The sequence below is a fragment of the Lissotriton helveticus genome, chromosome 3_1, assembly GCF_964261635.1.
Source record: "Lissotriton helveticus chromosome 3_1, aLisHel1.1, whole genome shotgun sequence".
Classification (NCBI taxonomy): Eukaryota; Metazoa; Chordata; class Amphibia; order Caudata; family Salamandridae; genus Lissotriton; species Lissotriton helveticus.
In genome coordinates, this window is record NC_136061.1 from 2084470109 (window position 1) to 2084496991 (window position 26883).

The 26883-nt window shown below is 47.7% G+C and overlaps 1 protein-coding gene across 1 annotated transcript in view; it reads right to left on the reverse strand.

Moving 5' to 3' along the window:
* LOC144824116 (aminopeptidase N-like) overlaps positions 1 to 26883 on the reverse strand; it is an 880577-nt gene that overhangs the window by 715381 nt on the left and 138313 nt on the right. The window contains exon 2 of the mRNA XM_078683228.1: positions 21046 to 21869. Coding sequence (XP_078539354.1) covers positions 21046 to 21620 — 575 coding nt within the window. The 5' untranslated portion in view covers positions 21621 to 21869. The remainder of the gene's footprint in view (positions 1 to 21045; positions 21870 to 26883) is intronic.

The following is a 26883-nucleotide window of genomic DNA, read 5'->3' on the forward strand; positions in this document are numbered from 1 at the left end:
GACACACTGCCGTACGGAATGACGTCTCCAACCGTCCTCCAAATCAGGATGGTGGAAAACACACATAAATTTGCTGCGGAAAAACAACCTGCCTGAACACGGCGGAATCACCACAGCGGAGATACACACCACAAGCAGATCGCCTTCATGGACCCAGCGCTGCACGCATTTCCGATACTCTTCGTGCTCCACCACCAGCAAGTCATGGACCATCATCGACGACGACGCAGGTACGACAACCCACCAATTGCTGTCGGAAGGGGAGTACCTGCCAGGGCTGTGACGTTGGAAGGGGGAGTGTCATGTCACAGGAAATACATTGACGATCGCACCAAAATAAACACAATTGAAGTACACAACCAGGAATGACAACGACAAACAACAAAACATGATTTATTAGCTTTATTCAACATAATAGGTGCATAATATCAGAACATCCAGGAGCATGGGCACTGGGTACAACAGATCATGTACATCACTGGCAGCACGTGAGAGGGGGTAAGTGCATCAACAGTCCATTGCACAGAACAGCTACATCATTGGCAGCACATGAGAGGGCAGAATGCAGTATCAGAACAGCAACAGGGCATTGTGGCCAACAGAGCAGGTACATCAGAGGCAGTAAATGAGAGGGGCTAAGTGCATTAGCAGTCCATTGCATAGAACAGCTACATCATTGGCAGCACAAGAGAGGGCAGAATGCAGTATCAGAACAGCAACAGGGCATTGTGGCCAACAGAGCAGGTACATCGGAGGCAGTAAATGAGAGGGGCTAAGTGCATCAGCAGTCCATTGCACAGAACAGCTACATAATTGGCAGCACATGAGAGGGCAGAATGCAGTATCAGAACAGCAACAGGGCATTGTGGCCAACAGAGCAGGTACATCAGAGGCAGTACATGAGAGGGGCTAAGTGCATCAGCAGTCCATTGCACAGAACAGATACATCATTGGCAGCATATGAGAGGGCAGAATGCAGTATCAGAACAGCAACAGGGCATTGTGGCCAACAGAGCAGGTACATCAGAGGCAGTCAATGAGAGGGGCTAAGTGCATCAGCAGTCCATTGCACAGAACAGCTACATCATTGGCAGCACATGAGAGGGGGTAAGTGCATCAACAGTCCATTGCACAGAACAGCTACATCATTGGCAGCATATGAGAGGGCAGACTGCAGTATCAGAACAGCAACAGGGAATTGTGGCCAACAGAGCAGGTACATCAGAGGCAGTAAATGAGAGGGGCTAAGTGCATCAGCAGTCCATTGCACAGAACAGCTACATCATTGGCAGCACATGAGAGGGGCTAAGTGCATCAACAGTCCATTGCACAGAACAGCTACATCATTGGCAGCACATGAGAGGGGGTAAGTGCATCAACAGTCCATTGCACAGAACAGGTACATCATTGGCAGCACATGAGAGGGGCTAAGTGCATCGGCAGTCCATTGCACAGAACAGCTACATCATTTGCAGCATATGAGAGGGCAGAATGCAGTATCAGAACAGCAACAGGGCATTGTGGCCAACAGAGCAGGTACATCACTGGCTACCCAAGTACGTGTCTCAAGCGACCCGTGACAAGGACAATAATAATATCTAGGTGGTCACATTCGTCAATCTACACACAAAGTAAAATGACATGTGAGTGATGGCAACTAAACCTCACACCACAGAATCTGGTTGACTGCTTGAACTACTCGCCTCGGACACACCACCAGCACCAGCAACAGGAGTGTGAGACACAGCCACCGATCTACTGACTGACACATGAGCCATAGACCCAGACACACCGCCAGCACCAGAAACATGAGTGTGAGACACAGCCACCGATCTACTGACTGACACATGAGCCATAGACCCAGACACACCGCCAGCACCAGACACAGGAATGTGAGACACAGCCACCGATCTACTGACTGACACATGAGCCATAGACCCAGACACACCGCCAGCACCAGAAACAGGAGTGTGAGACACAGCCACAGCTGTAGTGACTGACACATGAGCCCTAGACCCAGACACACCGCCAGCACCAGAAACAGGAGTGTGAGACACAGCCACAGATCTACTGACTGACACATGAGCCATAGACCCAGACACACTGCCAGGACATGTCCCTGTACACTGACCAACAAATACCATGCCTGCATCTGACACATGAGAGTGGCGGACACACACAGTGCCAGTACCTGCAACAGGAGAAGGCAGAACTGACACAGTGCTACTACATGATGCATGACAGCGTACAATAGACACAGTGCCACTATCTGACACATGAGAGTGAACTGCAGCTGACCCACTAGGACCACAGAAATGATGAGCCACAGGGCTGTATGGGCCAGGAGGCAGGGTGGCTCTGGGAGCTGGGGACAGCTGTACTGGAGCGACATTGGGGTGGGCAGATGTCAATGGTGTGTGTCTACGTTTCTTAGTAATATGGAAGGGCACCCTGGGCATGACTGGACTGGTAAGTGGTGCGGGCTCATCTGAAACATCACCCATCAAAGGTGGATCATGTGCTGGTGGGGGTCTGCTCTCTGGGGACGTGCTGGACCCTGCCTGCCGTTTCCTGTGGGCCTGCCTTCTGCCCTCTGCATCATGTGTAATGGGGGATGCAACAACAGTGTACTCCTTCCTCTGCTTCTGTGGGGCGTGGATGGGAGTAGAGGTATGGGGGGACTCCACCGCTGACACATGTGTTGTACGTTCCTTAAACATCATCCTCAGTGCAGCCAGGGGTGATACATGCCTGTCCTTGATGGTGCTCGTGTCCACAGGAGAACCCTTGGCCATGGGATGTGCCTTGGACGTAGGAGGTGTCCTGTCCCTGGAATGTCCCTGATCCCTTGCCGGTGCCCTGTCCCTGGGTGCAGACTTGTCCATTGTAGTGTCCCTCTCCTTTGAAGCTACCTTGCCCCTGGGAGTGTCCCTGCTCTTGGGAGGTGCCCTATCCTTGGTAGTGTCCTTGTCCTTGGGAGTGTCCCTGCTCTTGGGAGGTACCCTTTCCTTGGTAGTGTCCTTGTCCTTGGGAGTGTCCCTGCTCTTGGGAGGTGCCCTTTCCTTGGTAGTGTCCTTGTCCTTGGGAGTGTCCCTGCTCTTGGGAGGTGCCCTTTCCTTGGAAGTGTCCTTGTCCTTGGGAGTGTCCCTGCTCTTGGGAGGTGCCCTTTCCTTGGTAGTGTCCTTGTCCTTGGGAGTGTCCCTGCTCTTGGGAGGTGCCCTTTCCATGGTAGTGTCCTTGTCCTTGGGAGTGTCCCTGCTCTTGGGAGGTGCCCTTTCCTTGGAAGTGTCCTTGTCCTTGGGAGTGTCCCTGCTCTTGGGAGGTGCCCTTGGCTTGGTAGGCCCTTTTGTGGGGGATGCCTGTGTAGCATGTGAAGCCATTTCCACCAACACCCCTTGATGATCCTGTGTGTGAACTCCAGTGTTGCTCACGTCGTCTTCGGAGAAAGATATCACAGTCCTAGGGGATGGTGTCTGTGCCCTCCGTTCACTGCCTTGCTGCCTGTGGCTGCTCCTAGTGTAATAACCTGAATAAGAGGCCTGGTCTGATGACTCACTCTCCCCCGTAACATCAAGTGGTGTGGATGGTGGTACAGAAGTAGCACCCTGTCTATGCGACTGTACAATGGCTGAGGACACAGTGTTTGCCAATGACTGAACTGTTCTGTGGAGACCAGCAACATCGCCATGCATCCCCTCCATGAATGTCACCACCTGCCCCAACTTCCTATTGAGGTCTTGGAATGCATTGATCATGTTGGTCTGCCCTACACACAGCTGTCGCAGCAGATCAACAGCCTCTGCACAAAGTGCACTACTTTGTGTCACAGGGGCAGGGGCAGCGGTTCCTGCACCGAAGGCAACTCTGCTCCCCCTCCTCTGGCGAGCACGAGCAGTACATGTTGCAGTGGGTGGCAGTGTGGGCCCTCTGTGCTGTGTCCAGACTGAAGGTGTTGATTGCCCACTCCCTGTCTGTGACAACAGTGATGACTCACCAATACTTTCTGAGGATGAGGACGATGGTGTCTCCACATGTGAGTCCTCAGGGACGGTTCTGTCCCCGTCTCCGTGGCTGCCCTCTTCAGTGTCAGTCTGCGTGTGTGTCATCTCGGATCCGGATGCATTGCCACCACTCATCTCCGTCGTCTGTGTCTCAGTGCCCTCGGCCAAAGCTGGAAGAGAGAGGGAAGAGATGTTAACCTAAGTGACACACTCACGTACTGAAGGTTTCAAAGTCACACCGTCCCTTACAGTCGATTGACATGTAGCACCCATCCTGTACACCAACCACCCCTACCACACATCATAGATCCGTGGGTGTCTGTGGATCCTGTACATCATACAAACAGGGCAAGAGCATGCAGACCACCACACATGTCATGCCATGGGACACCAGACCTCAACGGCATGTCCTGGAACCCTCAAATACAAATCAACTGGTATGTCCACCTGGCGGACATGGGTGCTACCGCTCACTCCGCTAATGACACCAACATGCAATATATGCAAAAGATACGCACCACGGATGTCACTACTGTGTCTGAGCATGGATACATGCATTCACTCACAAGTTACAGACACATACAGTCTGCTTATCGCAAGTTTGCTGTTGATCCCCTCTCAGCCGGGCGGACAGGTCAGGATGCGTCACAGCAATTATGCGGTGCATTAGAGGTGTCATGGTGCGTCGTTCAAGGCGGCCTGTTCTCGGAATGATCCCCAGTGTCATCTCCGCAACGTTCTTGCTGAGCCTGGATATGTCGTCCCAGCGCTTGTGGCAGTGTGTGTGTTGTCTATTGCACACCCCCACTGCCCGTACATCACGTGCTATGGTCTTCCACATGGCCTTGCGAAGGTGCAGCTTCACCTACCAGGATGGGAGACAAAAGGGGAACGTCAGTGGACTGTTTGACAATCGTATACATTGCAGAAACACGTATCTTCATGCAGCCATGCGCAGTATAACACATGTGAAGGTCCCACAGCACACCGCCAAGTTTGCAGAAGCAAGGAGTCAGCGACCACCTCATGCCCACCAACATGTTACCCACTTCACTTACCACCTGTCCGGGGGCACCGTAGAGCCGTTCATAGTGGCTGAGCACACCGTCCACAAGGACATCCAGCTCCGCTGCGGTGAAGGGACGAGACCGGGTCTCTCGCACTCCCTGCATGGCAAGGTTCACGACTGTGGCAGTACAGCAGCAGTTGTTGGATAGCTCAGGAGCAGCAGGTGGAGGTAACGGTCGCAGGCATCAGTTGTTGGATAGCTCAGGAGCAGCAGGTGGAGGTGACGGTCGCAGGCAGCAGTTGTTGGATAGCTTAGGAGCAGCAGGTGGAGGTGACGGTCGCAGGCAGCAGTGGCTGGAAGCAGTGAATGTGTGCAGGAAATCTTCACACATTTATAGGGCCCTGAGCTCATATCAGTGGCACACGTCTGAAGCAATTGGTTTTCCCTGGATGCTTCATTCAAAAAGAGCCAATGACTCACATTGTTGTGGCGGTGCACGTCTTCCGCAATTTTTAAATGCGCTTACGCGCAACGCGTAACCTCTTCCCATTGGCTACATGTGCACGGACCGTCACGTTCACACACCGGCACCCGCATGTGCGCGCTACCGCAACGGTGCATCATTTGAAAATATTCACTCACTGGCTCCGCTATGGCGGTGCACGCTTTCCGCGGGGGCGGTGCAGGCCAACACATACATTTGATGATGCAATCTGGAATGGCAGTTGAGAAACACCCTTACAGTGTTATTGCGGCACACACCGCCAGTCCAGGCCGGTCACCCACTGCCAGTCCTGGCCGGTCACCCACCGCCAGTCCTGGCACCGCCCAGTCCTGGCGGAGGGTGCCCTGCCAGGACTAGCGGTGGGTGACCGGGCTGGACTGGCGGTGGGTGACCGGCATGGACTGGCGGTGGGTGACCGGGCTGGACTGGCAGTGGGTGACCGGCCTGGACTGGCGGTGGGTGAAGCAACAATGCTGTAAGGGGTTGTTTCAACTGCCATTTCAGATTGCATCATCAATTGTATGTGTTTGCCTGCACCGCTACCGCGAAAGGCGTGCACCACCATAGCGGCGCCAGTGAGTGATTGATTTCAAATGATGCACTGCCGCGGTAGTGCGCACATGCATTTAGCGGGGTGCAACCGGGATGGTCATTGACCATACAGCATATGTAATGCTTCATTGCTGTGTAATGGGTCATCTCCTGTGTTGGTGGAAGGCGTCCCCAGATGGCGTATGTACACACACTGCATGTCTCCGCACACATGTAATCTTCTTAGTTGTACGTGTGTGTCAGGACATGTCCGGAATGCTGTAAGATTTTTGATGTGTAGTCTATGGACCATGTGCACGTGCGACATTCATTTTTTGCATGTGTGCTCAGACTGTAGACCTTGCCAGTGGTTAACAAAGTCTAGTGTTGTGGGCCAAAGTAGCGTCAGATGTGCATTGCGATGTGTTGACGTTTTGGTCTTGTGGACACATGTGTTCATTTCTACACATCTACACAGTACCGCAAGGGTGTGTACACACATTCATTATCTGTTGTGAGTGTGTGGTTTGTGTGTGCAAGTAACAATGATGTGTGTGTACATGCATTCTGTGTATGCGTGTCTGTTGTTGTGTGCCCATGCAAGTCAGCTGAGGGGGCATTGTATGTGTGTTCATGGGTGCATGAACACAAGTAGGGTGTGTTCCAATTTCATGTTGTTTGTGCACGTACATGTGTGTCTGCTCTGTGTGGACGCTTGTCCACATATGGGCCCTCAGTCATGTGTTGTTGCAAGATGTTTTAACATGTGTGCACGTTACATTGTAACATTGTTCATGTTAGCCCACAGGATGTTATTTGTGGCTGTACATTGTGTGTGTAGTCAGCTCTATTGCCTTATATATTGTTCCGGTCACACATATCATCACTGTCTGCAACATGTATTATTAGCATTGTGGTGCTCAAGATGTGATAGTGTTGCACAGCTATGCGTTGTGGGTCATTTGACATCTGCTGCCATCTACTCCCACACAGGAGGGCTCCAAATGTGCATCGATCATACACTGTGCTGGAGGACATGGTTGACGAGGAGGTGATCCGCAAATACCGGCTTGACCGACTGAGATTGCAGGAGCTTGTCACACAATTGTCATCTCATCTACAGCCACGCAGGACATATCCTGGAGCTTTCACACCCACAGTAAAGGTGATGGCGGCACTTCATTTCTTTGCGACTGGCACTTTCCAGTGCACAGTTGGTCATGCGGGCGGGATGTCACAATCCATGTTCAGCATGGTTCTGCGGGATGTCCTGAATGCCATGATGCTTTACAAGGATAATTATATCCATTTTCCACGTCAGGCACAGTTGGCAGCAGTCAAAGGGGAATGCCCTGGCCCAGTTACCACACGTAGTGGGTTCAATTGATGGGACACATATTGGTCTCATACCACCCCGGGCACGTGAAGCTGTATATAGGAATCGGAAGCACTACCATTCGATCAACGTGCAAGTGGTGTGCCTGGCTGACAACATCATCTCGCATGTGTGTGCCAGATTTCCCGGTTCCGCCCATGACTCCCACATCATGCGGAGCAGCATTGTCCCCCAACTGATGGCTAATCTGCATCCAGAACGTGCGTGGCTTGTAGGTGAGTGTGCTGAAAGGACAATTGTGTTGTCAGTGTGTTGTGAGGACAATTGTGTTGTATGTGTGGCATGGTGTTTCCACAAATCCTGGTGATGAAATTTGTGTCTGTCATAACCCCACCTAGGCGACTCTGCGTACCCAAACAGGCCGTGGCTGCTAAGCCCCATCAGGAATCCTACTACCCCTGGTGAATTGCGTTATAATGATGCCCATGGGAGGACAAGTCGAGTGATAGAACGTACTTTTGGACTGCTGAAGTCTAGGTTTCGCTGCCTTCACAAAACCGGAGGGGCCCTGCCATACTCACCAGGCAAAGTATGCAAAATTGTGATTGCCTGCTGCATGCTCCACAACCTGGCCTTGCGCAATAACATTGAACTGATCATGGACCCTGAAGACCAACAGGTTGCTCGGCCTCCCATCCCACCCATGTCGACTGATGAGGATAGTGGTGAGGAAGAAGGTGTGGACCAGAGGCGTCAGCTCATTGATCGCTATTTCCCTTGAATGTGAGTAACTACCACTTGTACAGCCAGACAATGCGTGATGTATGTTTGGTGGTGGAGTGTGGATGTGGTGTGTCTATGCTGCCTGTCCTGGTATGTTCTGTTTGCACATGTGTCTGTTAGATGGGGTACATGCTATGCTCCCTGATGTGTGTCCTGTGATCCACTTACTTGTTGATGAGTGTGGTTTGTGGGATGTTGCAGTACAGTGTGTTGTGATGGGTGTGAATCTCTTTCCTGACCTGTGTTTGTTGTTCTCTCATTATCCCTAGGTCACTCCCACAGAGGCATGATTCTCAACAACATTGATCCCTGCACCTGGTAAGTTACATTCTAAGACAATCATGTGATTAAAACATGGAGGCCACACATCATTGAGTGTTTTACGTGATGTTTATTTACAGGTTGAGGATTGATGTTGGTGCATATTTACAAAGAAGTGTTGGTGGGGGAGTGAGAGTTGAAGGTCATGGCAGATGAAAACACTGTGGGGACACCACAATGTGTGATGTCCAGCTAGTCCAACAGACATGTGGCAATGGTTGGCATTGCGGGACAGGATAGTTTTCAGGGTGAATGGCAGGCTCAGACAAGGGTGAAGTCATTGGCGCCCCCTCTTAGAGCGGGTAGTTGGAGCAACACCACTGCTCTCACCTGCATCCAGCCTCGGACGGCCCCTCCGTCTTGGAGCCGGAGCGGAGACAGCTGTGGGGGCAGGTTGGTCAGGGGCCACCTCCCTGTCCGTGGGCTCAGGTGTGGGTGGCTGTAGTGTTGGGGAGCGGTCCCGCTGGGCACTAGGGTGAGGGTGTGGTGGTGTGGCGCGGGACAGCCAGACCCTCCACAGAGCAGTTGCTTGGCCCATGATGTTCACAATTTGCCCTATGCGGGTATCAATGGACCGCAACAGATTGCTGTTCTCTTGTGAGTCTTTGTGGGCCTGATCAGACTGTTCCTGCGCCCGCTGAAAGGAGGCATTGACTCTTGCGATGGCTTCCCGGGTTTCGGCGCCAGGATGGGGTGGGTGTCCTTCCCCACCTCGATGGACAACTGCACTCCTGGTTGTGTGCTGTGCCCTCACCTGTGTCCTCTCACGTCCACTCTCCCTGCTTGCCTGGGATGTTGATGGTCTATCATCGGCTGATGGATCAGGCAGGGTGGCACAGGCAGGAGTGGTGGTGGTGGTGGTGGTGGAGGTGGTGGTGGTGGTGGTGGCTGCACAGCTTACTATGGCAGGTGATGGTGTGGTGACACAGGCCGAGGTGGTGGAGGCAGTGATGTCATGGGAGCCTGATGGGCCTGGAAGTCTGCTTGGTCCCGCATCGTCCTCTGCGTCTGAGCTGGCAATGGGCTCATCCCCAGAGAGTCCGTGCTGTGAGGGGGGCGACTGGTGCTGCCGGTTGCTGGTTTCGCCAGTCAAGTTGCGATCACCTGAGGGACAAGATTATCATGATCAATGCCGTGGACATGACATGTTTTTGGTAACAACATTACAAATCATTTACCTCTCTCACACACCCCACGCACTCCCCCCCACCCACCGCCATCCCTCCCTGTGGACATGGGGGCCTGTTGGGAGTCGTAGTGCTGGTTTCTCACACACCCCACACACCTCTCGCACTCCCCCCCACCGCCATCCCTCCCTGTGGACATGGGGGCCTGTTGGGAGTCGTAGTGCTGGTTTCTCACACACCCCACACACCTCTCGCACTCCCCCCCACCGCCATCCCTCCCTGTGGACATGGTGGCCTGTTGGGAGTTGTAGTGCTGGTCTCTCACGCACCCCACACACCTCTCGCACTCCCCCCCACCGCCATCCCTCCCTGTGGACATGGTGGCCTGTTGGGAGTTGTAGTGCTGGTCTCTCACGCACCCCACACACCTCTCACACTCCCCCCACCCCACCGCCATCCCTCCCTGTGGACATGGGGGCCTGTTGGGATTTGTAGTGCTGGTCTCTCACACCCCCCACCCACCGCCATCCTCCCTGTGGACATGGGGGCCTGTTGGGAGTTGTAGTGCTGGTCTCTCACACACCCCACACACCTCTCGCACTCCCCCCCACCGCCGTCCCTCCCTGTGGACATGGTGGCCTGTTGGGAGTTGTAGTGCTGGTCTCTCACACACCCCACACACCTCTCGCACTCCCCCCCCACCGCCATCCCTCCCTGTGGACATGGGGGCCTGTTGGGAGTTGTAGTGCTGGTCTCTCTAACCCCCCCGCCCACCGCCATCCCTCCCTGTGGACATGGGGGCCTGTTGGGAGTCATAGTGCTGGTCTCTCACACACCCAACACACCTCTCGCACTCCCCCCCACCGCCATCCCTCCCTGTGGACATGGGGGCCTGTTTGGAGTTGTAGTGCTGGTCTCTCACACCCCCCACCCACCGCCATCCCTCCCTGTGGACATGGGGGCCTGTTGGGAGTCGTAGTGCTGGTCTCTCACACACCCCACACACCTCTCGCACTCCCCCCATCGCCACCCTCCCTGTGGACATGGGGGCCTGTTGGGAGCTGTAGTGCTGGTCTCTCACACCCCCCACCCACCGCCATCCTCCCTGTGGACATGGGGGCCGGTTGGGAGTTGTGGTACTGGCTGGTTTGACAACATGCAAGCCTGGGAACATAGGAGGCAACATTTGTGTTTGGTCATGGTGGGTGCATTTGTGGCCAGGACTTCACATTTGGGTGACTGTGTGGTCCACATGCATGGATTGGGGCCAGGGAGATGTGTGTTGTCAGTTGTGCATGGCAGACCATGGCAGTGTGATCGTGGTCATTTGTATGTACTTATAGCCTCTTCTCCCTCCTCGATTCCTTCCAGGCTCTCAGGGTGCAGTATGCCCAGCACCTTCTCCTCCCATTCAGCAAATGGTAAGGGCTCCGGGGGAGTGCCGCCGCCAGTGTGGTGTGCCCGCAGGTGGTTCTTCGCCCTGATGCCTTTCACCCTTGCCTTGAGGTCGTGCCACCGCCTCTGGATGTCGTGTTTGGTGCGTGGCACGGTCCCTGACGCATTCACTGTGGTCACTATCCTGTCTCACATGTGGTTTTTGGTTGCCAAGGTTGTCTGCTGGACTAGGTTGCCGAAGAGCTGTGGTTCGACACGGATGATTTCATCCACCATGACCTTCAACTCAGTGTCAGTGAATTTTGGATTTTTCTTGGGTGCCATGGTGTGTGATGTGCAAGGTGTTGGTGTGGTGGGGTGGGATGTGCAGGTGTGTGGTGTGTAGGGATGGTGTTGTGTCGGTTTGTGTGGTGTGTGTGTTTGTGAGCAGGTTGTGTGTGTGTTTGTGTGTGTCTGCTGTTCGTGGTAATGTGGCTCTTGCTTGCAGCTATGCTGTGATGCAAAGGACTGTGGTAGTGGGAGGGATTCTTTTTATACTCTGTGTGGTGGTGGTGTCCCAATGGTTGTTGGCAATCAGGTGTTCTGTGGGTATGGTGATTTAGGTGCATTTTTCGGAGCTTGGGGACTGTGTCATTGGGGCGTGTAGTTGCTGGGGGTGGGTGTTTCAGGTGGTTGGGTGTTCTGTTTAATGTATTTTCTATTTACTTCCGTCTGCCATTTTGTAATCGGTTTGACGGCAGGGATGGTGTTTGTGTGGTCCTTCCGCAGTCATGGTCCGTTTTCGGAGGTATTGTTTCCGCGGCGGTGGAGGACGGCGGTGAGTTCCGTTGGAATGGCGGCATTATCCTAATCGCGCGGACAGACCTTCCGCAGGTATGGCGGCGGTTGGGCCTGTTCCCGCGGTCATGTCCGTCCGCGGCGGTGGGTGTTCTTTTGGTTCCGTCCGCCGCGGACGGTGTTAGATGTGTTCCGTCCGCCGCGGACGGTGTTTGATGTGATCCGTCCGCCGCGGTCGGTGTTTCTTGACATGAATATCCTAATCGCAACCGCGGATTCTCCGCGGTGCGGGCGGGAGTGATTTTGCTGCGACCATGGCGGACGGTACCCGTTTCCGTTTGCCATCCTAATGAGCCCCCATGTTACCATCAACATCCTCCCAGCCACGTGCCCTTATGTGGCTATTCTCAAGGAAGTCCCCCCTTATGCAAGAATCAAGGAGAAACTCCCCAGGAACTACAAAACAAGGTTTTGGACTGGCTTGCTTGGGACAGAGGTTTTCCAAATAAGTATTTACTGCATTTTCTAGAACTACCCTCATTGTAAAGTACATTTTTCTATCCATACTCATACCCATTATCTTTGTGTAATGGACAATCCAAAATGCTGGGTTATTATTATCAGTCGTTTGGTGTACGTTGTGTGAGTTTATGTGAGTTTAGAACCGTAGTTCACTATGGTTGAGGAACTAAGATTAAATTAGCTGCAAAACAAAGGTTGAGAACCACTCCCACGCATTGCACTGCCAGTGCAAACCTGGTAGCCTACTTTCCCTTGTACTCATTCCAACGTGGCCCAAGTAAAAGCACACAGCAGACATGAATCAACCTCAACAGCTATCTGCTTAGCACTGTCATTCTGGAGAAGTGACCGTCAGTTTCCTGAATGCTGATACATATTAGGGTCAGGTTCACAATAGTATAAACATCAGCTGCAAACTGTGGGAAGAAATAGCAGTCATGCACTCACTTTTTAAGCACTTCATAGTTAGAAATAGGGTTCTTTAGTTGGCATGTTGCTACCCTGTCCAGGTGGGGACCCTTCTTCATAGTCCAGATAAGAAAGTTACACTTCTAACATAACCTCTGCTCACCTCCTTGGTAGCTTGGCATGAGCAGTCAAGTTTATCTCAGAGGCAGTGTGTAAAGATTTTAAACATAAAATACCGTATTACAGTGAAAACACTACAAAAGAACACCACACCAGTTTTAGAAAAATATCCAATATTTATCTGTGTAAAACAAGACCAAAACGATACAAATCCACCAAACAGGTACGTAAAAGTACTCATAAAGCAAAAACAGACTTTTTAAAAACAGTTCCTTGAAGGAGCTACCATGGCGGTGTGAATCAACAAATCCCACGGTTCCGGCTGACTGTGGCAGTGCGGCCTGGCTGCGGCATCAGAAGACCTTTTAAAGAGTGCCTTTTTGTTCCGCCCGACCACGGCAGTGTGGGTCGGCGGTGGTGGGCATCGAGGTATGTGAAGCAAAGCACTGCAGTAGGGGTACTTGCCAGGCCGACACAGCAGCAAAAACTGCACGCAGTCACTGCAGTGGCAGGTTTGAGACACCTTTGAAAGGCTGCCTGTGTGGGTGGCACAATCGGTGCTGCAGGCCCACTAGCAGCATTTGATTTAGAGGCCCTGGGCACCCCTAAAATCCTAACCTGGTCCCTGAAATTGTGGCACCAGTTCTCTGGCCTATTTTTGATAGCATGATCACCTCTGGGATTTAGCCTACTGATTGGAAAAGAGCCTCTATATTACTTGGATCCAGGTGACCCCGCCAGCTATAGACCCATCATGAGGATACCTTTCTCTGCCAAAATTATAGAAAAATATCTGAACGAGGAACTGTCCACCTTCCTCGTGGAATGGCATATTCTAGATCACTCACAATTTGGCTTCCAGGTCCACCACAGCACGGAACTTGCTCTAATCACAGCTGCGGAGGAACTCAGGCTAACCCTGAATAAAGGTGGCAGCGCCGCTCTTATCCTTTTGGATCTCTCAGCAGCATTCGACACTGTCAATCATGACGTGTTGATTGAGCGTCTGGCGCCGCTGGGAATCACGGTCAAAGCACTCCTCCTACTCAGATCCTTTCAGTCAAATAGGACACAATCGGTGGCACTTGACCCATTTGTCTCCCCTTACTTCACACTTCCTTGTTGAGTCCCTCAGGGCTCGTCGTTGAGCACTACTCTTTTCAATGTCTACATTAATTACCCCATTGGCCAAACTGACAAAAACCTTTAGATTCATGCTGTTTTCGCACGTGGATGACACACAAATTATAGTGTCCATCAACAGCTCATCCGTAAATACTACTTCCCGCTTTAAAAGCTGTATGAGTTACATAGGAAGGTGGATGCAGTCAAATTGTCTTAAACTCAACACTTCAAAAACTGAAGTTATGTTTTTCGGTTACACACTGATTGTCCGGTCGGACAGCTGGTGGCCTCAAGACTGGACAACTGTAATGCCCTTTTCACCAGTGCAAGCAAACGTAGTCTGCAAAAACTTCAAACTACGCAAAATGCCGCCGCCAGAGTTCTGCTTGGGCTTACTTGCCTCGATTCAACCTCTAATTCTCTCACAGAATGGCACTGGCTACCTGTTGACAAGTGCATCCAGTTTAAGGCCTTGTGTATTGCCTTTAAGGCCATTCACAGCATATTCCCAAGACAACTGTTGCAAGTCTTCAGACTCTACATTCCTGGAAGATCGTTGAGATCCTCTAACAGTGGTAACCTCTCAATCCCAAAGATCTCAAAAGTAAAATGTGGAGGCAAAAGCTTTTCCTATTTCACTGCCAAACTTTGGAACTCCATGCCCCCTTGCCTGAAAAACAAACACAATTTGCTTCAATTCAGGAAGTGCATAACAACCTGCCTGTACTAGCAACACTATTCTTGCAACTGCTGTTTTCTGGTGTGTCCAGCGCCTAGATACCTAAGGGTCATGCTGCGCTTTATAAATGTCTCATTTCATTTAATTTCATTTCACAGTGTATAATACTAGGGATTTAGTTGTAAATCAAATAAGTCAAACATGGAAAGACAAATCCATAAACACAATTTACAGTATGAGCACTTGCATTTTAACACTGAACAGCAGTGAGAAAGTTCACAGTGGCACTAAACCAACAAAACGAAGACTAAAATACCACTTAAAACAGGAGACCAGAAAGAAAAAGAGAGGGGAAACATGCCAAAAGATGTCAGGCCTAGCACTCATGCTATTGAAATAACGTGCACTAATGGTAGTTATTGACCATTCAGAGTTTTAAAACTCAAAAACAGATACAAAATGTGCACCTAACTCTGAAGCATATTGGAAGGTGCCCAAATTACACCCACATTTTGCAGTCCAACTATTCTTATATCCAAAGGACATAAACTTTAAGGCTCATTCAAAGGATATGTTGGGTTTTTCCTAAGAAAGGTGAGCGGGAGGGCACAGCAATTTATGGTTTCTACATTGCATAGTGAACCGGAGGCCAAAGAGTGTGCGGCCTGCAGCTGGTGAATATCAACTGGGGACAGCCGGCCCACTGGCAATGCACACTGCTTTGTGAAGAAGACACTAGAGCATTTCGCGAGGATGTGTGAGGTGTATACTCTTTAAAGAGGCCACAATTAATTATTGTACAATATTGGCACAATAAACCCTCCGTGGGCCCAGATAAGCAACACAAATACATCTCTGATAGACCACATCAATTAAAAGCTCTAAACTAATTACACTGCCTTTCCAAGGACAATACCGTACACTTACTAACCGTGATATGTTGAAATGAAGCTGTAAAAGGTAAATTGCTTGCAGTGAGAACTATGCTTCCCGGATACAGCAGCCTGAAATCCATAATGACCATAAAAGACATACAATGAACAATCAATTCTATACAAGTTAACATTCTCAGGTGTTTTGGCACAGCGAATGTGCGTGAATACTTGGAACAAACTTGGAAGTTAATCTCCACAAAGTCTTACACAAGACTCTTGGATAAACTATGAAGGAAGCTTTTGTAGTGCAGCTCAGCATGGACTACTCATTGTGACACCATGAACTTTGGGTGTATAAAGAGGTGGTTAGGCCGGATGGATAAGTGTGTGCCAGGCGCTTGACATTTATGCTGCTAGGCCTCCCCCGCCACCCACTCGAGCTAAGCCTTTTTCTTGCAATTTGGGGTAGTTCAAGCTTCAGCCCCTGTAACCTTTTGTCTACATAAGCTATTCACATCAAATTTGTGTCCTTTTTTTCCGACACCCTGCGGATTTAAAATTTAAAATTTACCCAAAGTTTGTTTATTCCCCTGGAGGGACACCAGAAATTAGCCACAAATACAGCAAATATATATATTTTTTTTAAATGGGGAAAAAGTGATGCAGAAGAAGGCGTCTGCGTTTTTTCCCTGCAAATGGCATCAACAAAGAATTTGTGGTCCTGAAATCACCATCCTCTCAGCTTTCAGAGACAGGCAGAATTCTGTCAGAAAACCAAACGTTTCCACACTGTTTTGCCATTTTACTGGGACATAGCCTATTTTTGCTATATTTTGTGCTATCCGTCTACTTCCAGTTAGTGGTAGACATGGGTGTGAAAGCAATAATGGATCCCGGAAAGCTATACATTTCTGAACAGTAGACAACATTCTGAATTCAGCCAGGGGCCATTGTGTCGATCCTTCAAGGTTTGTTTTATAAAAACTTATAGTAGAGAATAAAAAATATTGAAATTGAGTTGAAAACCCCCCCCAGCCATTTGTGCCAATGTTTTCACCTGTAAATGCTTCTAAGTGTGACAGACTTTTGAAAACAATATACCATTACAACCGCTGGATCCTTCTGGTATGTAGGGCTTGTAGGTTCTGCTCTGTCCTGACCAGACGGTGGGGGTAGGTGTTAGCGGCGCTGACCGCACGCCATCCGGGTTCCTGACCTATACGTGCAGGTCCCACTAGAGCAGACTGCGGGGCACCTTAGGATCTCCCTTAGGGTCACTCCAACTCAGCAGGACTTCTTTGCCTGCCCTAGTACGACCTCAAGGCATAAGGTTGTATGAACACCCATTTTTTCACTGTGTAGTACGTCTCACATAGGTCCTGACGAATTGCCATCCTGACAAGAAACATGTTGACCTGATCAGGGGGTTGTAGGTATCTTGATTTATACTTCCCTAAGCACATATCTCCCCACCCACCATTTTAAACCAAGGGCGTCAGCAACGCCAATAAAACTTATTGTGGACTGACCCACCTTTTTTAATTCACCACTCTCTCACGACTACACCGCTTTTTCTTCCCTCACACTCGCCTGCACCATATGGCTGGAACAAAAGATCTCCGATAAAGAGCCCCTTTACGGGTGCCCGTCAGACATTGCAGCGCCAGTCTGACGAGGAGCAGAACCCATATGATGAAGCATGACATCTAGCTTGCTAGGTGTGTGAGGGTTTTAGTTCCAACAAGGGAAATTCCCCTTCTTTGGCTTTTTCTTTCCCTCTCTCTTCACGCTCCACTCGACATACTCTGGCTTTCCACCACCCCACCTGGGGAACTTTGTACATTGCTTTGTGACTGGGCTTGTAGGTTCCCCAAGAACCAGAGGAACCTAGAGCTAATAACTGAGCTGCGTCTTACAATGGTTTTTCATTGTGTACCGGGTATATAGCAATTCATTTGGTAAAATATAAAGAGCGGAAAAGGTACCAATAAAAACGATATATTTCTGAAATGGGACCAAAACATAGAGGTCAGAAGCAGTGGTTATTGCACATCTCCAAAATTGTGAGTACCCAAACAAGTATGTGAATTAGAGGTCATTTTTTCAAGATGACTTCTTTTTTTACACATTGTCTTACATTTGGAACGCAGAAATGTAAAGAAAGTCGATTGGTAGTAACACTTGTTCTACTATTCTGTGTTCCCCTAGGTCTCCCGATAAAATTGCTACTTCACTTGTGTGGGTAAGCCTAGTGCCTGCGACAGGAATCGGCCCAAAACGCAACCTGGACACAGCACATTTTTCCAGCAAAAACTGACCCATTTTATGAAATGTGCCTAGCTGTGGATTTTGAACCCTAGCTCAGTCGGCATCTAGTGAAACCCAGCAAACTGATACATTTTGAAAACTAGACACCCAGGAGAATACAGGCTGGGGTGACTTATATGGCTCTCACCATTTTCTGTTTCCTGGAATCCCTTGCAAACCTCAAACGTTGTCAAAAAACACAAATTCCTCACATTTCTGTGATGGAAAGTTCTGAAATCTCCGTGGACTCACAAACTTCCACCACCCAACATTCCCTAAAGTCTACCAATAAAAATGGTACCTCACTTGTGTGGGTAGGCCTACGGTCTGGTACATGAAACGGCCCAAAGCGCAACGTGGACACATCAAATATTTCCAGTGAAAACTGACCCTTTTTTTTGCACTGTGCCTAGCAGGTGATTTTGAACCTTAGCTCAGCCGGCACCTAGGGAAACCTAGTAATCCTATGCATTTTTTTAAATTAGACACCCAGGAGAATCCAGAATAGGGTGTCTTGTGTGGCTTTCACCAGGGTATGTTACTCAGAATCCCTTGCAAGCCTCAAAGTTTGTAAAAAAAAAACAAATGTTCCTCAAATTTCTGTGGTGGAAAGTTCTGGAATCTGCATGGATCCACAAACTTTCACCCACCGCACATTCCCCAAAGTGTCCGAATTAGAGTGGTACATCTCTTGTGTGGATTGGCCTAGTGCCCGTGACAGGAAACGGCCCAAAACGCAATGTGGAAACACCACATTTTCCCAGTGAAAACTGACCCTTTTTTGCAATGTGCCTAGCTGTGGATTTTGAACCCTAGCTCAGCTGATGCCTAGGGAAACCTAGCAAATGTATACCTTTTTAAAAACTAGACACCCACGGAAATCCAGGGTGGGGTGACTTCGGTGGCTTTCACCAGGTTCTGTTACCCATAATCCCTCGCAAACCTCAAACTTCATATAAAGAAAACACAAATTCCTCACATTTCTGTGATGGAAAGTTCTGGAATCTGGTGGATCCACAAACTTCCACCCACCCAGCATTCCCCAAAATCTCCTGATAAAAATGGGACTTCACTTGTGTGGGTGGGCCAAGTGCCCACGGCAAGGTAGGGTCCAAAACGTATTGTGGAAACATCAAAATTACCAATTACAAAACAATCTGGTTTTGCAAGGAGGCACCTGCGTTTTTGGCCCAGGGCTCGGCAGACATCTAGGGAAAACTACCAAACTAGCAGTCCAGGGAGGATGACTTACATGGATTCCCTGACGGTTTCCTTCCCAATATCCCCGGCAAACCTCAAATTTAGCTGATAAAATCTAATTGTCATCACATTTTTATGTGGGATCACTGTGTCAGCATCTTCCGTCTTTCTATGTGCTTGGGGAGCTGAGCTACCCCCACGAGCACGTGGAAAGTTAAACTGAAATGACGTCAGCATGACGTGTGAGCTTATCATCGTTTCAGTGAAACAAACTGAACAGCCCTTGCTCCTGAGGCTGTATAGGGGTGAAAGGAAATCTCTCTGGTGCACGCACCAGAATGATTTCCTGTGCCATTTCGTCGGACATGCGAGAGCCGACCGACGCACATGAGCATTTTTGTGTCAGACGGCTCCTGCTTGTCCTACACATGCAGTGGGTCAACAATTATAACAGAGTGTGTGCATGTGGACCATGAGAAGCATTAATGAAGAGTCTTCTGGTTACATTAACCATAGAATAAAACATATACTGGTAGTGTTATAATGGCAATATGTCACCAACATGTCTGAGTCTAAGTGAGCGCTTAGTTTCTGAGCTCTGGATAAGTTTAAAATTGCTAACACAATTGCTAAAACAATTGCTTACACAAGATCTCATTAGATTTCAGAGATGCAAGATCAATCCAGGTGCCATCAACATGAATTTTGGTATTTTCCCTAACAAGTTAAAACAGCTCTAAGGTGAAAAAAGCATGTGTATCAAGGCACTGAATCTGCTGCCTTCCAACTTATGCGATGAAGATCATCAGAGGACTAAAATGGCAATATAGTGACTACTTTGGACTCCCTTTCAGAGTCAGTCACATGTTTGCAAAACTATCTTTATGCTGTACTGCATGAGTTGGGAAATACATGTGATAAATATTTTAGAGCTATAATGTGGCTTAAAATATTTGTAAATACTTGATGTAGCTATGAATGAGCAACATTTGCTATTACAGTGCTAAGAAATGAGCTCTGCAAAAAAATTGGTTTTCTGATTCACTTCTGCCTGTTCCTGAAAGCTGGAAAGATGGTGATTTTAGCACTGCATCCCCTTCATTGCAATTTGCAAGGAAAAAAAGATACTTTCTTCTGCACCACTTTTTCCCTATTTTTCCCAAACCCCCCAAAATGTAGCTGTATTTTGGCTAATTTCTCAGTCTCCCCCAGGGTACCTTTGGATTCCCCAGGATGTTGGAAAAAAAGGACACAAATTTGGCGTGGATAGACTTATATGGACAAAAGGTATGGAGGCCTAAGCACGAACTACCCCAAATAGCAAAAAAAAGGCTTCGTATTGGGGAGGTGGTGCTAAAAGCGAAGGGATTTCTAGTTTGAGGGACACTGAATCAAACTGATTGGCCTGAAACTAGACATTATGGTTAAGGACCATATCTGTGACGAAGAAAAGCTCTGCGGGTTTCAAATTCAGCATTAACCACTCAACCTCAAAATATACCAGCGAGACACTAATCACTCAAGTAGAAACACTTGTTACGGTTTCTTGTTACATATACAAAAAAGTTATGGATGGAATATTTGAATTATTCTCACTCACTGGTAATTACTCATGCCACATCTCAGCCCATCATTATTTGCGCACCATGTCACCTCAGTTTGGACCCAGTCTTAAGCAATCAGTCTTGACCCTTCTCAAATGGGAACAGTCCACCCTGAACAGCAACCCAGACACATCTTGAGTCGCTTGTATTCCGATTCAGGGAGGATGTGGCCTGACAGTCGGCTGGACTGTTCCAATTGGAAGAGGGTCAATCCTGACCTTCATATTACTGGGATGCGTCACTGTTTAATTACCAGTGGTTGAGATTAATTCAAGTATTTTATCCATCACTTTTTTGCATACTTTATTATTTCTTGTGAATTCACAAATAGGCACACTTTGCCTCATTTTCATATGGCGCTCAAGAGCAAGTACAAACAGTTTTCTCATGACCATACACAGTTACAGCTCAAAGTCTTACCTGGTTTCATTGCCCTCCTTGTATTCACTTCTATAGAACCCGGCCAGGTCATCTGCCAGCTCTCCGTTGAATTCGCTGTATAGAGCATATTCTTTACCAACTTCTAGGTCTATGTTAAGCTGCACCACCAGATACTGGGTCGGTACCTCCAGCCATGTTCTCTTAATGCCCGGAGCAGTAGATCCATCTGTGACAACCAGTGAAACGAGGAATCCGCCCTGCATTGTGTAGTTCAGCTTGTTGCTGTGGATCAAGATCAGGTTAGTGCTGTTTGTGCATCTGAAATACACAGTGCTTCTCCCTTTAAAGATGTAGAGTCCTTCAGAGTTTTTCTCCAGAAAGGACTGCAGCTCCACGTTGTAATGACGTGGGGTGAGTGTTTTGGGAAGTCTCAGCTTGTTCCAAGGGTTACTGCCTTGGGGAGTAGGGACTGCGGAAGTTGTGGGTTCTGTTTTTTTTTTGATCCCAGTATAGGTGGGAATAGTTGAGTGGGCCTTAAGAGTAGACACAGAACATGCTGAAATGATGATAGCCATCAAGGCTATCATATTACAGAAGCCGAATCTGCCTGCCATTATGATTATTTTGGGGAGAACTATAATTTGAGTACGAGATGTTAAATGTTTTTGCTTTACTCCTGCGTTTCATCCAAGATCATGAACAAAAGTGCAAAACGAATTCCTGCGAAGTTATTAAGAGAAGGATCCAGGATATCTCATAAGCTCTCTGCTGGCCTGTAAATGTGCGTACTGTGTGTTTTTTCAGTTTATTTTCATCCAGAGAAGCCTATACACAAGTGGCTGTTAAATTCTGTCCATTTCATGCTGGAAAAAAGAGAAAAAGAGAGGGTCACTTAGAAACAGGCACATTACGCACATGCACAGGGATAAGCATTTTTTAGTAACACTTTTGGGGAAACGTTTTGCAATCAGAAGCAACATACTAAGTAGCTAAGCACTCCACGTTCCTGGTGTAGTTGGGTCACATCTGGTATTACAGTTAAGTGCATGTAGCTGGTGCTACAAGTGCACTGTCCATAAAGGTGCTATTTATCGCACCTGGTAAATAACGATACCCTGGGGTTCGTTATTTATCGGGTGCGATGAGTAGCACCTATTATGAACCCTTGGGGAATAACATACACCTTTTGCTGTGAAACACACCAAAATGCGCATGGTATGGTAAATAGTGTGCACATTTCCCCTGTTACATTTTGGGATGTTTAACCTGCTGAAATGTAACGAATGTTGGGTTATTTGATACATCCAATTGTTATCAGATGTTTTAATGAAGCCAAACTCGTAATTATGTGCCTAAATAAAGCTTTATGCAGGAGACTGAATTAACTGCACAACTTGTAAGCAGGGCCAAAGTGTTAGCAACAGAAATAGGCGGATATGTACTAGGAAGTGGTGGAGCGTGCCGTTAGCCTCCTTGGCTTAACGACACGCTTCGCCACTTTTGAAACGTAAGGCTGCACCATATTTACAAGAATGTGGTGCAGCCTTGAGTTTCCCCCTGCGATTGCGCTAAGTATACCAACTTAGTGCCACCATAGACACCCTTACACCAGAGTGCAAGGGTGTCTGTGTGCAGGGGAGGATTGGTTATGTGTCGGAAGGTGTTTCTTCTTGCACATAAATAATCCTAAAATGCCATTTTGTAACTTTCATGTGTGCTGCTTCATGCAGCACACATGAAAGTTTCAAAATGGCAGTTTTAAAAAAAGGTTTGTTTATGTACAGGAAGGAACACCTTCCTGTACATAAACAAACCATGTCATTTTGCTTTTTCCATGTGTGCTGCAGAAGGCAGCACACATCGAAAAAGCAAAAACAAGAGGAAATAATGCATTTCTCCTCGTTTCGTCACCTTATGATCAGGATTTTCCGGGTCTTAATTTTAGCGCTGCCTGCTATGTACGCCACCCTTGTATATAGGGGGCAGCGTCAAATACAACGGGTGTTACAGTGTAAGGCCCAGCACAACATTCACAGCATGCCCCTTTCACATTAACCAAAGCGTGAAAAGGTGCCTTATGTACAAGGCAGCGCTAAGCCACATTTAGTGGCTTAACGCTGCCTTGTACATAAGGAACAGCCCCTATCGCCACGCGTCCGTAAAAGTGACGTTGTGGTGGTAATAGTGGCTTGTACATATGCCCTATAGTATTATATGATCTTAGATCCCAGTAGTATCATAGGATATAAATTTCCATGGGCTTTCACCCATGCAGTACCACTCAAATTACACCATCAAAACAAATGAAAAAACATGAAAAAGTTTTGAATATTTAAATATCGATTTCTAACCATATTTTTGTTGATTCTGCACACATTTGCACACGTCTCTTTGTGTTTAGCACAACAGTTATCAGTGCAAGAAACTCAAGTCAGATTCTGCTCATTGCACTAGGAGTGTGCTAAATAGAACAAGCATTGCCAAAGCAATCAGTTTGGATTTCCTTATAGGGAATGGACTTACTATTTTAGATATGTGATTTGACCAGTAAGTCATCTTTTCATTCATCTAGGCGCTCAAACATCATATATTTTGTCTCATTCTTGCATTCACACGTTCACAAAAACACACCTGCCAATCAATAAAGCACATGTCATTGATCCTCACAGTCAGGTCTCTTGAGTGAATAAGGCATCTAAAAAATAAGGCCGATTTTTATCCTATGCGGACAAGTGCAGGAAATTTAAAACATCCAGTGCGCAAGGCTTAGCTGGAATCCACTGTTCATATAAGCCAGACCTCTTTGCCACTACTGTATGTAGCTGGCGACACAGTAAGGAAATAGGTTGCTGCTTTTGAGTCATGGCTATGACTAGCAAAGCAGGCACACAGGAAATGCCTGGGAGGTAAGCCAGGCAGGGATCAACAGATCCTCACTCAACTCGTGCAGGAATGCAATAGTGTGGCATAGAACCTCACCAGTGATGAGGTCACTGTCAGAACTCTCACTGAGATCTTTCATGTGAGAGAATTCTGAGAGTTGACAGTTACTATGCCATCGCAGTTGGATGAGGTGATAAGAATAAACCTCACTTACCTGAACTGGCTTCTTGTCATCCTTTAGCACTACACTACAATTTCTGGTGACCAGGGGCGTAGGAGACACTAAATTTCTGGGGGGGGACAAAGACAATTTTTTTGGACTTCCCAGTGACCCTATACAAATCGCCCATTGTCTAGGAGCCATACGCTCGGTTAAACTAATACAATCGCATGGTTTTGTAGTGAAACATTGATAAAGGCAGGCATGTAGTCACAGTTTGCAAGTATGCTTTAATTATTATTTACATTCACAAAGTAATTAGACCAAATGTGAAAAACCTGTTTTTGAACCTTACATTTGAATGCACCAAGCAACAAAGATGGGGCGAAAAAAAGGAAGAATAAACTAAATCCTCTTTGTGACATTCCTAAACCTCAAAATGCAATTGGATTAATATTGGAATTTATTGGAGACAAGCTACAAGCACACACCGCTGTAAGAGCATAGAAATGTCCACCTTGTAAAAGTAGCATGTCTAAAATAGTAATATGAAATCCAGCATCACCAGTAGAGAGGATGTATCATTGCGATTCCAAAGATGTAAACATGGCAAAGCTACTCCTTTCTAACCATGAATTACAGCTTAAAAGAAAGTATTTAGGAATTCCCAATGTTAATCTATGAGAGGATTATGCTTCACAGTAGTGAAAAATGAATGTAGGTGTTTTTCACTACATAGGCATGCAAAACCTAAAAGTACATGTCTTACCTTTTAGTAACATAGCAAACTGCCCTATGGGCTATCAAGGGCCTACTTTAGAAGGGATGTATGTGTAATAAAAGAGACGTTTAAGGCTTGGGAAGGAGTTTTTAATACCAAGTCGACGTGGCAGTAAAACTGCACAAACAGGCTCTTCAATGGCAGACCGGAGACATGTTTAAAGAGCTACTTGTTTGTGTTGCACAATCAGTGCTCCAGACCCACTAGTAGCATTAATTTACAGGCCCTGGGTATATGGTATACCACTGAACAATTTACTTACAAGTAAATAAAATTTGCCAGTTGTGTATACACCAATGTTATCATGTTTAGGGGAGAAGAACATGCAATATAACACTGCTCAGCAGTGATAAGTTACTCAGAGTCCTATGGCTAACAAAAATAATCAGCAAAAAAAGGAGGTAAGCAGCCAAAACGTTTGGAGAAAGACCACCCTAAGGCTGACAGGTCTAATAGTATTGTATAGGATTTTGTGTGTCTGTTTGAATATTGAATTCAGTCAGATACATTTTGGAAAACTCTGGTTTAGCAGGGCACAAGAAGGAGAGCGAGAATGGTTTCTCAAACAGTGGAAGTTTATCGCCTGCATTCCTGAGGCTGGAGGGTGGAGAAAACCATAATGCATTGCAAAATATACAACACAATACCAAATCTTTTGTTGTCTAATCTATGAGAAGCTTTATTGAAGATGTATGTTATGAGTGTAGAGTGTACTCAAACCACATTATCTTGCACAAACGTGTAAGAAGCCCCTTGAGATACATTTGCAATAAGAATTAACCTTGTGTGGGATGCTAAAAAAAATTAGATGTACTGTGTTTGTGTGGAAGATGCTTCCCAATGTAAAAGAAACCATGCATTGTGAGGCGAGACACATATGAGATGCTCACAGAAGCTAGATATAGTAAGATAAGCAGGATGAGGTGTGTGGCAAAGCTCAGATATGAGTTGTTAGTAATGAACACAAGAACCATAGTGTTTGTGTGTGAAGCTTACAAATAAATACAGTGGGTGGAAGGTTACAAACTTTGTTATATGGTAGGCTCACAAAAACTATAAAAAATACTCAAAACTAGCAAATGTGCCTCATGCTAGGATTATTCGAGCCCAAAAAATAAGCATTTAATTGAAACAATGATTGAAGGTGTGGAGGCCTTGCTCAAGACTATGATGATTTATTTACAAATGACATTTGGAGAGTTGCGTATTAACAGTGAAGCAATCTTTGGGGAATAGGTATTGCTACCAAGAAAAAAGGTCATATGGCAGGATAACTTGGATAACGGGATATAGGTAGTGACGCTCCAGAAGATGAGCCAGGGGTGTCCAACACGCATGACTCTGCTTCCGAGCATGTCCAGGAGGATTCTAAAGACCCCTTACTGGAGAACTCTAGTCCCTCAGGGAATATTTATTTTGACCCAGAGGGATGCCTTAGCGGTAGGACCTCTTTATTCCTCCTGGGAGGGTACAAAGGGGTCAGGGGAGGTCCAGGTCCTCCTCAGTTAATTCTACTTCCTCTGTCACTTCAATATGGACCTCCATCTATAGCAAGAGGGAAGATTCTTCAGAAAGGGAATACTACCTCCTCAGAATCAAGTAGGAACAGTTCGCCCAAGACAAGGAAACCCTAAAAGTCCAGAGGGCTGGGAAAAATTTGGGATTAGAATCCCATGGTGGTAGCACTAGTACACCTAGAGTTAGGGAACAGTCCTTTGACACTGGGAACTTGAGCTGGATAGTCCCTCCTTACCAGGAGGGTGATGACATTCATAAGTGGATTACTGCTTTATAGAAGGCCTGTAAAGTTCAGAAGGCTCCTCAAGGGCAGAGGGCAGCTATCCTGTGGTTCTCCTTTACTAACAAATGTAGGGTCACACTCTTGTAAATGTAAATGTAAATGTACAGGAATTTATATAGCGCAAATCACCAAGCGGTTTCTAAGCGCTTGCTTAGGGAACCCGTCCTGGTATTCCCCTGTGAGATAACCCCGGCAGGGTATCCGCAAGGTGAAAGCCAGGCATCCCGCCGCGAGGGGCCGTTGTGGAGATTA